Raw genomic sequence first — 12,207 nt, 5'->3', positions numbered from 1 at the left:
CTTCTTGTTCTTTAATTTCAGTCGACATTTCCTTGCAAAATGCTACCATCTTTGTGAACTTTCCTTTTATACTTCCTTTACTGGAGTTCTTCACCGCCCCATCGTCTGATTTGTATGAGCGGGAGCAGCGTCAAACCACAATTGCCAGCCAAACATCATTCGTTACTTCCCCTGGTCGAGTCCTTGATCCTGGAAACGGGGATGTGCCCTTGCATAGGCTTGAAAGTGAAGTTATCACTGCAACTGGGGCTCTTAACCAGGTGGATGCTGCAACGTTGCGTTCTCAAGGGACCCAGATGAAGATTTCTGTTCATGGTGTAGTTAAGGAGCCGGACATTATCTTAATGTCCGACGCCACAAAAAAAGACAGTGAGGCACTTATTGTCCAGGTCAGTAGGGATAATTAAAGCTATTAAACTGTTTCTTTGAAACTTTCACTTGCTCTTTCGGGATTCATCCGAGGTTAAAACTGATTTTGAAATCATCGGTTCGTCAAGTTTAACTGGACTTCTTCAGGATTTAAGAAAATACAAGTCAATATGGTGGACTGATGTTTTTGCTTCGGTTTCGATCAATTTTATCAATTTTATTTTTTATACTTTTTTAATCAATTTGAAATTCAGAAAGAGAATTGTCATTTGAAGTTTGTGAAGGTAAATATGCCGGAGTAGCGAATTTAAGAATTTGCCGTTACGAGCTCCAGTCCTTCGTAATATTCCCAAACCAATCCCGTGGGAGTTGAATTCTTTCCTTATGGAAACACTTTCACGTATGGCTTCAGGCCACGTGAGTGAAAACGTTCTGTATTATTCTTCTGTAAATTGAAATACGACTTTTAGTGCTTTATGTTGGTTTTGTTTTGTTAATGTTCTTGCGATAGATAGTCGCTCTTTATAGTTTTGATACTTTGTACGAAGAATATTGCTTTCCGAGGGCATTTGTGATTGATAGACAAATGAAACGAAGACGTCTTAAAATAAGGGAGCAGAAAGAAATAAAACAGGACTAGCACGTACGTTATTTTTATATGGTCTTTCAATTTCGTTCATTCAGGCGGAGGTGCAGTTTGATTACAAGCTGGAAGACGCGAAACAGATGGTTTCTGCAAATCTCACAAATCTCCACATGCAAGCCTCACAGTTTCCTGATGTAAAGAAGACATCTTACAAGGTAACTTTAGAAATGGCACTTTATGTATCGGGTTATGAATTGTGCTCGAGGTCACTTGAAGACGACTTTAGTCTCTCGTAATTTGCAGGATGACCAATGACATTAATAGGGGGTAAAGTCACTGGTTGGCTGGTGGCCAACGTAACCTCGAAAAGCCCTATTGGGGAGTGTTTATTTGTATTGTGTTTTATTGCATACGTTGTCTTACATCATGTCTTTTTAAGGGTTCTCCATCGTTCCTGATAGTGCGCTACCTTGCGTGTGGAGTCCTCTTTGTATGTCTTCTTCAGTTCCCTTGGCTCGGCGATTTGTTCACTGCCTTCTATATTGCTTTTCCATTATGGATTCTATCTGATGCACTTGATTTTATTTTCTGTAATTCTTCGCAAGCCAACTCCCGTTTTCGTTCTACACAGACGTCATTTTGCTTTTGATCACCTTGATCTGTCATGGTCACCTTCTTCATGTATCGTTTACAGAGAGCTTCAGTTTGGAGTTTCGAATAAATCTTTCATTTCTGTAAGTGTTTCATTTTGTGACTTTTGCCCAACATGATAATTTGATATGGCTTAGCCTGAGTGTTGGGCTTTTTGAAAGTACATCCCCTCCCCTTCGGAAAGCCTGATACTCAGGTTAGGTAAAACTTAAGCAATGTACCAATGAGTAAACCTTTCTTACAGGTTTTGAATCCTTGTTCGCTGACTTTCGAGTACTTAACGCCCGCTTCTAGCGAAGGTGGTCAGGACATTACTATTTCATTGGAAGAGATGGTGTTCGAATTCTCTCCTGGGCTGCTTACCACTCTCAGCAATGTTGTTGCAGCTTTAACAGGGCAACAAAAGGTTTGTTTGTCCCTTACTGACACCTTAAAGTCTTAACATTACATTGCGTTGCGTTGCGTTGCGTTGCGTTGCGTTGCGTTGCGTTGCGTTGCGTTGTATTGCATTGCATTGAATCGTATCGCATTACATTACATTATATTACCTTGATTTTGATTTGTTCTGTGTTGATTTTGATATTTACATTCAAAATGTGTGGCAAACTTGATTGCTGGCAAGAAATGTATGTAATTAAAAAGTGGTAAATTCCAACAAAATGATGGAAAGTAATTCTTCTAAGGGTACATCGAGCCAAATGTGAACATTCAAGCATCGCATTGTCAAACTTGGCCAGGTCATTCATACCACTTATTCTTGGGACTCAAAGCGTTGTTCCGGGTAATTTGTCAAAAAATAGCTCAACACTACGCCTCCTGAGTGGGATTCTAGTGTATCGCAGTTTTCTTTAGGTGGTTTGTCAGATTGCCCCAACATTTTGCCGTATCTGTTAATAATCCTTGGCGCGTGGAGGTGTATTGTGAAAGATAGAGCGGTTTTCATTTAATTTGAGTGTCGAAAAGTAATTGGTTTTGCACTTACTTCGCTACGCGATTGGCTTAAAAAACTCTCGCCTGTTTTTCATCCAATCAGAAGTAACCCCAAAACCAATTGTGACTCACTCGCACACGTTTTCGCCTGCTTCGCGTCAGCTACATACTTCGAGATTTGATTGACTCACTGGATTGTTTGCGTCCTTTGTGATTAGCTAGAGTGATAACTTTGGTTTTGGTTTTAGGACACCCATTTGAAAACCGCTCTATGTCTCCTTAGCTTTGTTTTATGCCGTGTTTCACCTCTCGGTTGTACATTCAACTGAGTTTATGAACATTTTAATCGTTTTTCTCAATTGTTCTCTTTGGAGTTCAAAAGAGGAAGTCACATTTCAACTCACCTAGAGCAACTTATTTATTTTTGTACTCTTTCTAAAGGTTGATGAAAGTATTCAGACAACAGGACATGAGGTTATAGCTTCTCCTGGCGACTTGTGGGATGCCAGACCAGCCTCGGCCGAGTATTGGTATAAGAAAAAAGGTAAAGGGAAGTAATATGGGTATTAGTGGGGGAGAGAGGGGGTGTACGGTTAAAACCCAGGCATTAACCCTGTAATTATAAATCACTTTCTCCGTTATACTAATGTGAACCAAAAGTGTTTATTTTTAACGATCTAATGACATCTGTCACGAAGTAACCAAACTTTTCTCTGACGCACTCAATATTTCGTTTTATAGCAACTGAAGATTCCAAACCCAAGTTGGTGACAAGGAAATCGACCGGTGATAAGGTAAAATTTGTTAAATTTAGTGTTTAATATAACCTCGAATTTGGTCTAATGTTTGGTCTTGCGGCACCAAGGCTCTGGAATAAACTAGCCCTCCAGATCAGACTTTCATCATCAGAGGCACTTTTTAAGGCTAATCTTAAGACTTATCTTTTTAAGCGTGCATTTGATTTGCAGTTTTTACTTTTTAACTTTTAATTTTAACTTTTAGGATTTAGGATTTTAGGTTTTTAAAGGATTAGGAGTTTAATTTTAGGATTTTAAACTTAGGATTTTAATTTTAAAGTATTGTAAAGCGCCATGGACAATTAGTGGAAAATGGCGTAAAATAAATGTATATTTATTTATTTATTTTCCAGCACGTTGTCATAATAACGTCCTAGTTGCCTAAGCGAGATTCCTGAATTACACGAGAGTGAAAGTTATTCAAAAATTACTATTTTTTACCATCAGCTGAGTTTAACAACAAAGGAAGTTCAAGTGGTGTTTGTGAATGAGATTGAAGGAGCTCATATCCCATTGCTGTTGGTGCGCTCATTCGTGACCGGCAAAGTGTGTGATTGGACTGCACAGGTACATACTATGATACAAGTATGAAACTCATTAAAGAGATTAAGCGTGTTTTGATCAACAATAAACAGGATAAATTAAGCAAAACAATTTAAGAACGACATTTGACTTTATATTATTTCTTAATGTTGATTGCTAGAGTGAAAACGTTGAACTAAATAGTTGCTTAGATGAGAACATTGGCTTTAACGCTTATTACGGTTTTTAGATTCAAACTCGTCCTTTCCGTTTGCCATGCATTTTTTATGAAAGTATCTTTGAGAATATTTGACTAATGTTAAAAAGGGTAAAATATTTAATGTTTATATTGGTCAATACGCTTAGCTGCACTTAGCGAGTTCTCAGGCATGCCAGTTAAACTGAAAAAAAAAAAAAGAAAAAACAATATTTTAAATAAACGTAATAGGCTTAAAAATCCCAATTGAAGGGAGGCAGACCAGTTGGCTGGCTCTTTGCCGAACAGTTGAACAAGGGTCTACCGAGATTCGGGACTCAAGACCAGCGGATTTCAAGCCCGGCGTCCTAAACACTCGGCCACGCCGCCTCCAGACAACTAGTTGATGACTTACCTCCGAGTTTGATTGTTTTTGTTAACTAGCTCAAAGTAGAAGGAGATGTGGCGGCTCAAGTCTCGTACTACAATGAATGTCTGGCCGCTTGGGAACCGTTACTTGAGCCGGTAATCGTGGAGGAAGAGAAGACCATGTGGAAAGTACAAGTTAAGGTAACAATCTGGGATGTCACTGCTTCCATCTGCTCTTTGTAAAATAATGAAAAATGTAATAGTCAGAATTAATTTTGTACGATCCACGTTTTTCAGAAATAAGCGGCCAAAATTTGTCTTTGTGATTGGTCAATGTTTCCTCTTTAGCTCTTTCTGGCAGAAGGGTATGTATCAAGCTTCTCTCCAAAAGATGTGGAATCGTGCGACGGTCCTCCGCGAGACATCACAGATGCTTCTAAGCCTGCGGATGTGACTGACTCTGGTTTACGGTCTCAAGCACAGAAAAGAACTTCCATTAAACGGCCCCGGCGACTGTCTTCGTTGCAGTGTTCCGGTAGGCGAGGATGGTAAGGTTTCATTTTAGACATATGGGAAATTTAAATTGTTTCATTTTCCTCTATCCGTGTTAATACTCATTGTATGTCTCTCAGGTATATGTTGCACACGAGTCGGTAGTTTTCTTGGCATTTGTCTTCAGGTCGTAGCAGTCGTGTAAAAAGCCATTTATCTACTTTCCAATTCTTTTATTGTATAATTGTATTTTACGTTGTCTTCTTTTTGTAAGAACGATATATCACGAGAGATTTGGTCATTCGTCAATTACCATGCAGTTGTTCCCATTCAGTTTCGGAAAACGTTTCATAAGCAAGTATTTCCTGCCGGATTTGCAAAGGGAACTTGTCTTGCAGTTTGGGGCGCTTGCTTGCTAAAACTTTTTACTGGAGTAACTGATATGCCATTGCAGGTCAGGAAAGAGATCAAAGGGTCGTCAGTATCCAATTGACGCCACATCTGATGATGAAGACGATCTTGACTATGAAGGAGCCATGGCCACTTTTGTCCAATCCACGAAAAGGGTGTTTGCAGACCCCACCAGCGATGCCAAGAGCTACCACGCTGTAGATGCAATAGATGCAGTACCACCTGATGAAGTCGATGCTACCGATCGAGACAGACAGTCGCAAGCTACTTATGTGGTCATCAATTCACATGACGACTTGCAGCTGACTGTTACGCCAAGAGCTATACAGATCTTATCTGAACTGAGTGAGGTACTATCATTAAGAAAGAATGTTGCCAGTTCACGCCTTACTACTTGTTGCCTAGTACCTTCTTGCATTAAACCAGGATTAAACAAGAGCCGCGTAAGGGTTAATGCTACTTTCACTTCTAATTTTACGTTATTTTGAAATTAGTGTTTTTCTTCTCTTAACGTTCAACAGTATTTCGGACAGGATTGTGTTTTCAACATTAGAATTAGACAAACTGTTGTTGGAAATCGTCATTCGATGGCAAACAGTGCTATTTTTGTTGTTTGTTGTTTGTGGTTCGTAGCTATGGACAGTGGATAGAAGGAAGAAGCTAAGAACAGTTCCAGGACCAACATTTGTCATTCATAATGAGGTACAATCTGAAAAGTGGGCTACGTAGTTAGATTTAACATATCTCATTTTTTTTCAATTTTTTTCATGCTCCATTTTATTGTTTTTCTTGGCTTAGTGTAATAGATTTTGCTGTTGAACTTAAGAGCAAAGTGTTCATCTACGCTATATCAGTTCTATTTCAGTTTAAACTTTGCATTTTAATAGGCGCATTAAAAAAACCAATGAAAATCACGGATTTCCGTTATATGTACCACGAATGTCACCTCACAGGAGAGGGTAACGAAATCAGCAATGGTAGCTGCAACGGCAGTCGCGTTTCTTATCTTGTATTGCTTTGAGCAATTTACTAATAATAAACTGAATTTATTTTGTTAGCTTTAAAGCCAAGCTTTTGGCCTGTGCACCAGTTAACACAAAATAAATCTAAGAGTGCAAATAATAGGTGTGATTATATATGGAATTCTTTAGGATATGTCACTGAAAACTACAAAAGGTACTGCTAAAATCATTTCACGGATAGATTTGTTTGTTTTTTCGTAGCTTGGAATTCATTCAGCAGTTACTGTGAGCCCGAACCATCAGGTATGTTATCCGTTCTTGAATATTGTGTGTCGGATAGAACCAATGGAGATAGACTTTCCGATGTCGACTGTGATAATAGCCATGTCGACTATAAGTATTTAATTTTTACTCCTTTGATTCTTAGATAATACTTTTTAGATCGAGTAAGTTAAGTAGTATGATCTTACCTTATGTTTTGGTTTACCTTAGCTTTTTAAATCTTAATCTTATCTAGTTTTTGCTTTTTTAATAAGATTTTTTAAGATTTTTATTTGTAATTTTTTTTTATGCTGAGCTACTTGTAAGAGGGCCACAAGTTCATTAGTTTGAAAACTATTAAGTGTCACCCTTGTTTCTAAGCGGTTAACTAATCAACTTGTTTTCTGTGTATATGCGAAACGTGACAATCTCATACAGAACATTTCACATGTGCATGGAATTGCTTCGGCTAATACTCTTCGAGAACGCCAAAAAGCTCCATAAAGGAATTTTTTCTTTGTCCGCTAAGGCCCCAGTGTTGATGGTGTAACATTCTGCGAAGTTCATGCCGGCAAAACGCAAAACAAGATTCAAGTTTGTACAGTTGTAAATACACAAGTCTTGTAATGTAATGTTTCACTGGCAAAAGGAGGAAGACGTGCATTTTCCGTCCATTTATCTTCCTTTGTCACATCTTTTTTTTTCTGTTCATCAGGTTCCAGACACGGATCAACTATCGGTTCGTCAGAGAACTCGAAAACAGCCAGCTGTCAGACAGCAGAGTCTGGCAGATGTCGCGATGGAGCTGCCCAATAGCTCCAACAAATGTCAACACCGGGACCTAAAGCGCATCTTGTCTGAGCCTCTCTTTAATCACCTCAGGGACAAACTACAAAAAATAAGAAAGAAACGAGCTTCTTCTGAACCTTTATCACTAGAGGCCATCAGACAACGAAAACGTTCCCAGCAGAATCCGGTCTCCTTCCAAATTGGCGAACAGCAAGGGAAGACAAGCAGTCCCAAGAAAAAGTTGCCTCCAGATTCAGCCGCAGAGTGCGGTGGGAAAACTGCAAGGTCACCACAAGGTCCTAAGCTATCTTCAAGTCCAAGCAAAGAGTCGATACCGGAGGATGAAGCCATAGCTATAAAGGCAAACAACGATATTGAGATGTTAAGTGCCCATCCACCTCCAGAAGAACATGAAGAAAAAAATGATCCTCGTTCTACTTTTGGTGAGTCAAAAACAAAAACAAAAAAAACAGAAAGAGGTTCTCCAACAGTTTGTGTAAATGGTAAGCAAAAATGCCCGATGGTAAGTTCAGTTCAGTTCGGCCATTTATCATTTACTCAAAGACCCCGATTTTACTGAAAGAGACTAGGACGAGTTCAACCTGATCATAATTCCAAGATGGCGGTGAGGAAATGCAAATGTTAAGCGCATTTTCCACTCGGATATATCGGTCAAAAATTTTGGACTACCTTTCATGACGTTTTTTCCGGTCGGTGGAGCCAAACTTTTCAGTCCTACCATTTACATTGTGACCCAAATTCCCGGCATTTTTGGGTAAATGGTGAACAACCCTAGACAATCCAGACTGAATCTTTAGTTGCGTCAAACACTTTAAGTCCAACATGGAGTAAACAGCTGAGCTTATAGTTTCTTATACTCAGATACTACGTCGAAGGTGAAGAACTTGGTATTTTGTTTATACCTGCAGAAACTGAGGTCGGTCATACCATTGCCAACATCGGTGCCCTAGTTGGTGGAATTTTTGCACCACATCATGTTGCAGAGAGCAACGAACAAGATAGTGAAGCTGCAGGACCTGATAGTGCTGTGGACGATGACAACATTATCTCTGTGACTGTGAGTTCCATTTCTCCCTCACTGGATCTATCGATATGATATCGAAAGTTTCCAAATTCTACAAGGGGAATTACACATGTTATTTAACTTATGTAGATACATGTAGTCTCTTAGGGAACCTGCGCTGATATTTTAGTTTTTTTTTTTTTTTTTTGAGTTATCCAGAACTACCCTCAAAGTGACAAGAACCTAGAAATAAAAATCAGAAAGATAGAAAAAAGGTGTGAACAAATCTTACGAAACAGGGGATCGAAGCTTACAACAGAAAAGTTTGTGACCGAGTACACAAGACAAACTTGAAATATTCAGAAGTCATGAGTTATTTTAACTGACGCCGCTCCTTTGACCGGTTTTCGAAGACTTGATGTGTCTTTTGTATTACTTTTTCCCATAGGTGGATGGATTTTACAATGTCTCTCTCATCTCTATTGCTCGATCTGGATCGTATTTACATAAGCTTTCTCCAAAAGATGCTGTGCTTCAAGAGGTAATTGCTGGATACCTGCTATTCATGGTTCTGTTAATTCCATATTATTAGGAAATGAGTCTAATGAAAAGAAAGATATCAATACAAGATATAAGTTGACGTATTTTTTTGGATGGAAACAACGGCAGGCCTTCAATTATGAGCAAAAGTTGAAGCCATTCTGCAAAGCATATTTTGAAGGAACTGTGTAACAATAAAATACATAAGCTTGCAATTGCTGGAGGCGAAGTAATATATCAAACTCGAGAGACCGTGGTTTACCACATTTGCAAACACCGAGAAAACAGCTTGGAAATGTTAGTAAAACGTGGTCTCGAGTGCATGATATAGTGAATCTCTTCAATTGAATCTAAAACAGCGGAGAAAACGAAGAAAGAGTAAGATTAAAATCTGATACTCAAAAGCCATCATGGTTATGATTTCTTTTGTTTGAACTTGATAAATTATTAAATAGTTGAAAAACGGACGGCGGGTTTGTTCCATATCATTTTGATTCCTTTGCGAGAAAGATCGATAAAGTCACTCGTGAGGTACTCTGTGCATAGAGTTACATTAAATATAATTTTATATTGACAATTGATTTAATTTTTGCCTTTAATGTTTGGTGTTTTGCACAGGCAAATCATAAATGGTACCTTGTTGTTCAGGTAGAAATTAAGAATGGTCGCAAGACAGTCACAATTCGGTCACCATTGCAGGTAGGATATCAACCGTATATTTCGTGCCTTTTGGTAATGTCTTACGTTAAATAAATAACCTTTACAATTCAAGTCCTCTTAGATTCATCATATTATCACGTTATGTTTTGGTTTTATATTTGTAGGTCCAAAATCACCTTCAAGTTTCGGTTGACATTTTCGCTCGGCGCCAAGGTTCGACGGAGTCGAGAGCGGAGCCTTATGTGAAACTGTTTACTGTCGAGCCATCTGGTGTGCATAACGTCCCTTTGTACGCAACGTACAGCGAAGAGCTTTTTGTGAAACCCAGTGGTCCTGAGTGAGTATGGCCTTCAGCAAGATAGGATACTTACCTAAGATACCAAGAGTTAGGAAGCTGGGTTCATTGGCAACTTTTTTACTTCGTCAGTAGGCGAAAGAAATTGTTGATAGAAAAAGTAAACTAGGAACTCTAGGTTAGTCGTTCTGGTGACAAGCAGTTTGCCAAAATATTCTTCGGTAAAATGGGTAGAACAAGTTACCATAGCCACGGATGGGAAGCCCGATGCCTTTCTTGCCATTACCGTTTGCTTCTAGTGTGGTGTTCAGCTTGCTTAATTTAATTTTAGAGTATATTTCTTTCAGTTATAATATATCATCTTCATCGTTAACTTGGAGTAAGTTTACCAAGAAGGAACCTTCTTGTGTGCTGGTTTGTTCTTCATCCAAGGATTCACAGACTTCCTCTGCTTTCTATATCAAGGTATCTACACTATCCCTCAGACTTTCTTTTCTTTTTTTTTTTCTAGTTTATATAAGGGAATCTTTGTTTGCAATATTTTCCTCAATAGCACAGAAGCGATTCAGATTCTGATCAAGCAACGAAAACTCAGTTCTGAATATTGAAAGGGCATAAGAAATTTGAGCCGAGTGTGTTGAATGCTCTTTGTACAGCGCGGGTTTTAAAACTAAACATTTTACAAAAAATGCATGACCTCATTATAGCGCTTATTCCATCCAGAAGTTAAATTTTGTAATTTCTTCTCGAATATTACACCGACAGAGCCAAAATAGCAGTAATTACCTAGTTTCACAAGCTCTTTTAATGTTTGAAGTCAATACGAATTTAGCATGGTGCCTTCTCTGTCGCATGTTAATGAGGAAAAATGTAAATACTGACGTAAGCAAGTTCTGCTAAACAAGTCTCGTATTTACCGTCTGTCATTCCATTTATCAAGTCAAACGGGAGTACATAGAAAAATGCATGATCTTAATTGTAGCTTGTCATTTTATGTTTTACGTTTGTAGGCTCTGTGTCAGGCAGACAACTTGAACAAACTGCCAGCCGGTGTTGACTCTCCGCATCACGTGATCCGTTTGTACCCTCCCCTAGTCGTGCACAATAAACTTCCTTTTGAGCTGGTGCTGTCACCCCAGGTAAGTAACCTTCATCTGTTGTTTTGCTGTGTCTGATACCTGACTGAGGAGTAAATTTCTGTGCTAAAAGGGTGATCATAAGAGAGACGTTGCTATTCTTTGCTGTTCAGATAACGAAGAACAGGCATGACGTCTAACACTTTTGGCGCGAAAAATGGCCACCACTTGGCTTTTTTATATGACTTGGATTTCCTAGACTCGGTCAGAAAATACATACTTTGAGCTTGGTCAAGTTGCAAATTCAAAGAAATTGAGGTTTCCTTCTTGAAAAGAGCATATCCTTAAAGAAAAGGAAAGGAGAACTGCTTTCTCTCTTCCAGTGAAATTGAATTTGCTGCTTTCAATTGCAGCGGTTTTGGCATTTCACTCTTAAGTGTTGCATATATGTTTTTGAGTTTATTTGATGTCCTTAACTAGTAAAACAGATTGAAAGCCTTTCTACCAAAAAATGGAATTGCGTCATTCACTTTCGTTAACTGACGCAGAATGAAGACAGTTACCCCTTCATTTGTTAATGATTTGGTTATCCGGTATGTTTTGAAGTTATTTGCCTGTAAGGCTTACCCTATTGATATCCGTTAGCAGGAAAAAGATGGAGAAGACAAAGTCATTCCTCCTGGAGATAAAGTGCCTCTTGTCAGTGGGTGTCCAGGAGACGCCTGTGAAATAAACGTAACGGTACGGCAGTGTTACATGATTATAACAGAAGTTACTCTTTGCCATTTAAGGCCAACTATTACTGCACCGTGCAAAAGTAATGCAAACGAATTTTCACGATTTTTGGATTATTTCTAAGTTTTTCGGTGAAAATTAACGTAATTTCGATCGAAACGAGAATGGTAGTTATTTTCGGAATGGTAGTTGCTTAGATTTCTCGCGAAATTTCGCTTAGCTTTCCGAACGTGCGGAGGAAAGTTCGCAGCGGTGGGTTTCAAAATTTCTTACGAAAATTCGGAAAGTTACATGAACATTGTTCCTCTCGCTCTCGCTGTCGAGAAATTTGGCTCGGTAATAAAGTACATTGTACAGTGATGCTCATAAGGCGTTAACGATGTAGTAAACCACAACCAACTGTCCTTAAAGCACATCAAAGCATACATACGGTGTCTGGATAGCTTTACTTAACAGGCCATGCAAATTCCTCTTTAATTCGTGTGATCGTTTCTGAATACGATTTTAGTGTCGAGATGTTGGGTTTGATCAAGCATTCGGTC

The 12,207-nt window shown here is 38.8% G+C and overlaps 1 protein-coding gene across 3 annotated transcripts in view; it reads left to right on the top strand.

Annotated features, from left to right (window-relative positions):
• LOC110057823 (intermembrane lipid transfer protein VPS13C-like) overlaps positions 1-12,207 on the top strand; it is a 69,233-nt gene that overhangs the window by 36,135 nt on the left and 20,891 nt on the right. For 2 of the 3 annotated variants that reach the window (XM_089283374.1, XM_089283372.1), the window contains exons 66-84: positions 22-389; positions 1,054-1,170; positions 1,851-2,012; positions 2,978-3,080; positions 3,278-3,330; positions 3,781-3,900; positions 4,496-4,621; positions 4,769-4,968; positions 5,367-5,673; positions 5,957-6,025; positions 6,547-6,588; positions 7,262-7,778; positions 8,265-8,413; positions 8,808-8,900; positions 9,518-9,598; positions 9,724-9,896; positions 10,202-10,319; positions 10,865-10,993; positions 11,576-11,671. In XM_089283374.1, coding sequence (XP_089139500.1) covers positions 22-389; positions 1,054-1,170; positions 1,851-2,012; positions 2,978-3,080; positions 3,278-3,330; positions 3,781-3,900; positions 4,496-4,621; positions 4,769-4,968; positions 5,367-5,673; positions 5,957-6,025; positions 6,547-6,588; positions 7,262-7,778; positions 8,265-8,413; positions 8,808-8,900; positions 9,518-9,598; positions 9,724-9,896; positions 10,202-10,319; positions 10,865-10,993; positions 11,576-11,671 — 3,023 coding nt within the window. The remainder of the gene's footprint in view (positions 1-21; positions 390-1,053; positions 1,171-1,850; positions 2,013-2,977; positions 3,081-3,277; positions 3,331-3,780; positions 3,901-4,495; positions 4,622-4,768; positions 4,969-5,366; positions 5,674-5,956; positions 6,026-6,546; positions 6,589-7,261; positions 7,779-8,264; positions 8,414-8,807; positions 8,901-9,517; positions 9,599-9,723; positions 9,897-10,201; positions 10,320-10,864; positions 10,994-11,575; positions 11,672-12,207) is intronic. The other variant, XM_089283373.1, reaches the window with a different exon arrangement.

The sequence above is a fragment of the Orbicella faveolata genome, unplaced genomic scaffold (genome assembly GCF_042242905.1).
Source record: "Orbicella faveolata isolate gen_17 unplaced genomic scaffold, um_ofav_v1 contig_12, whole genome shotgun sequence".
Taxonomy (NCBI): domain Eukaryota; kingdom Metazoa; phylum Cnidaria; class Anthozoa; order Scleractinia; family Merulinidae; genus Orbicella; species Orbicella faveolata.
Note: the sequence above shows the minus strand (reverse complement) of the source record. Positions and strands in the feature narration are given on the sequence as shown.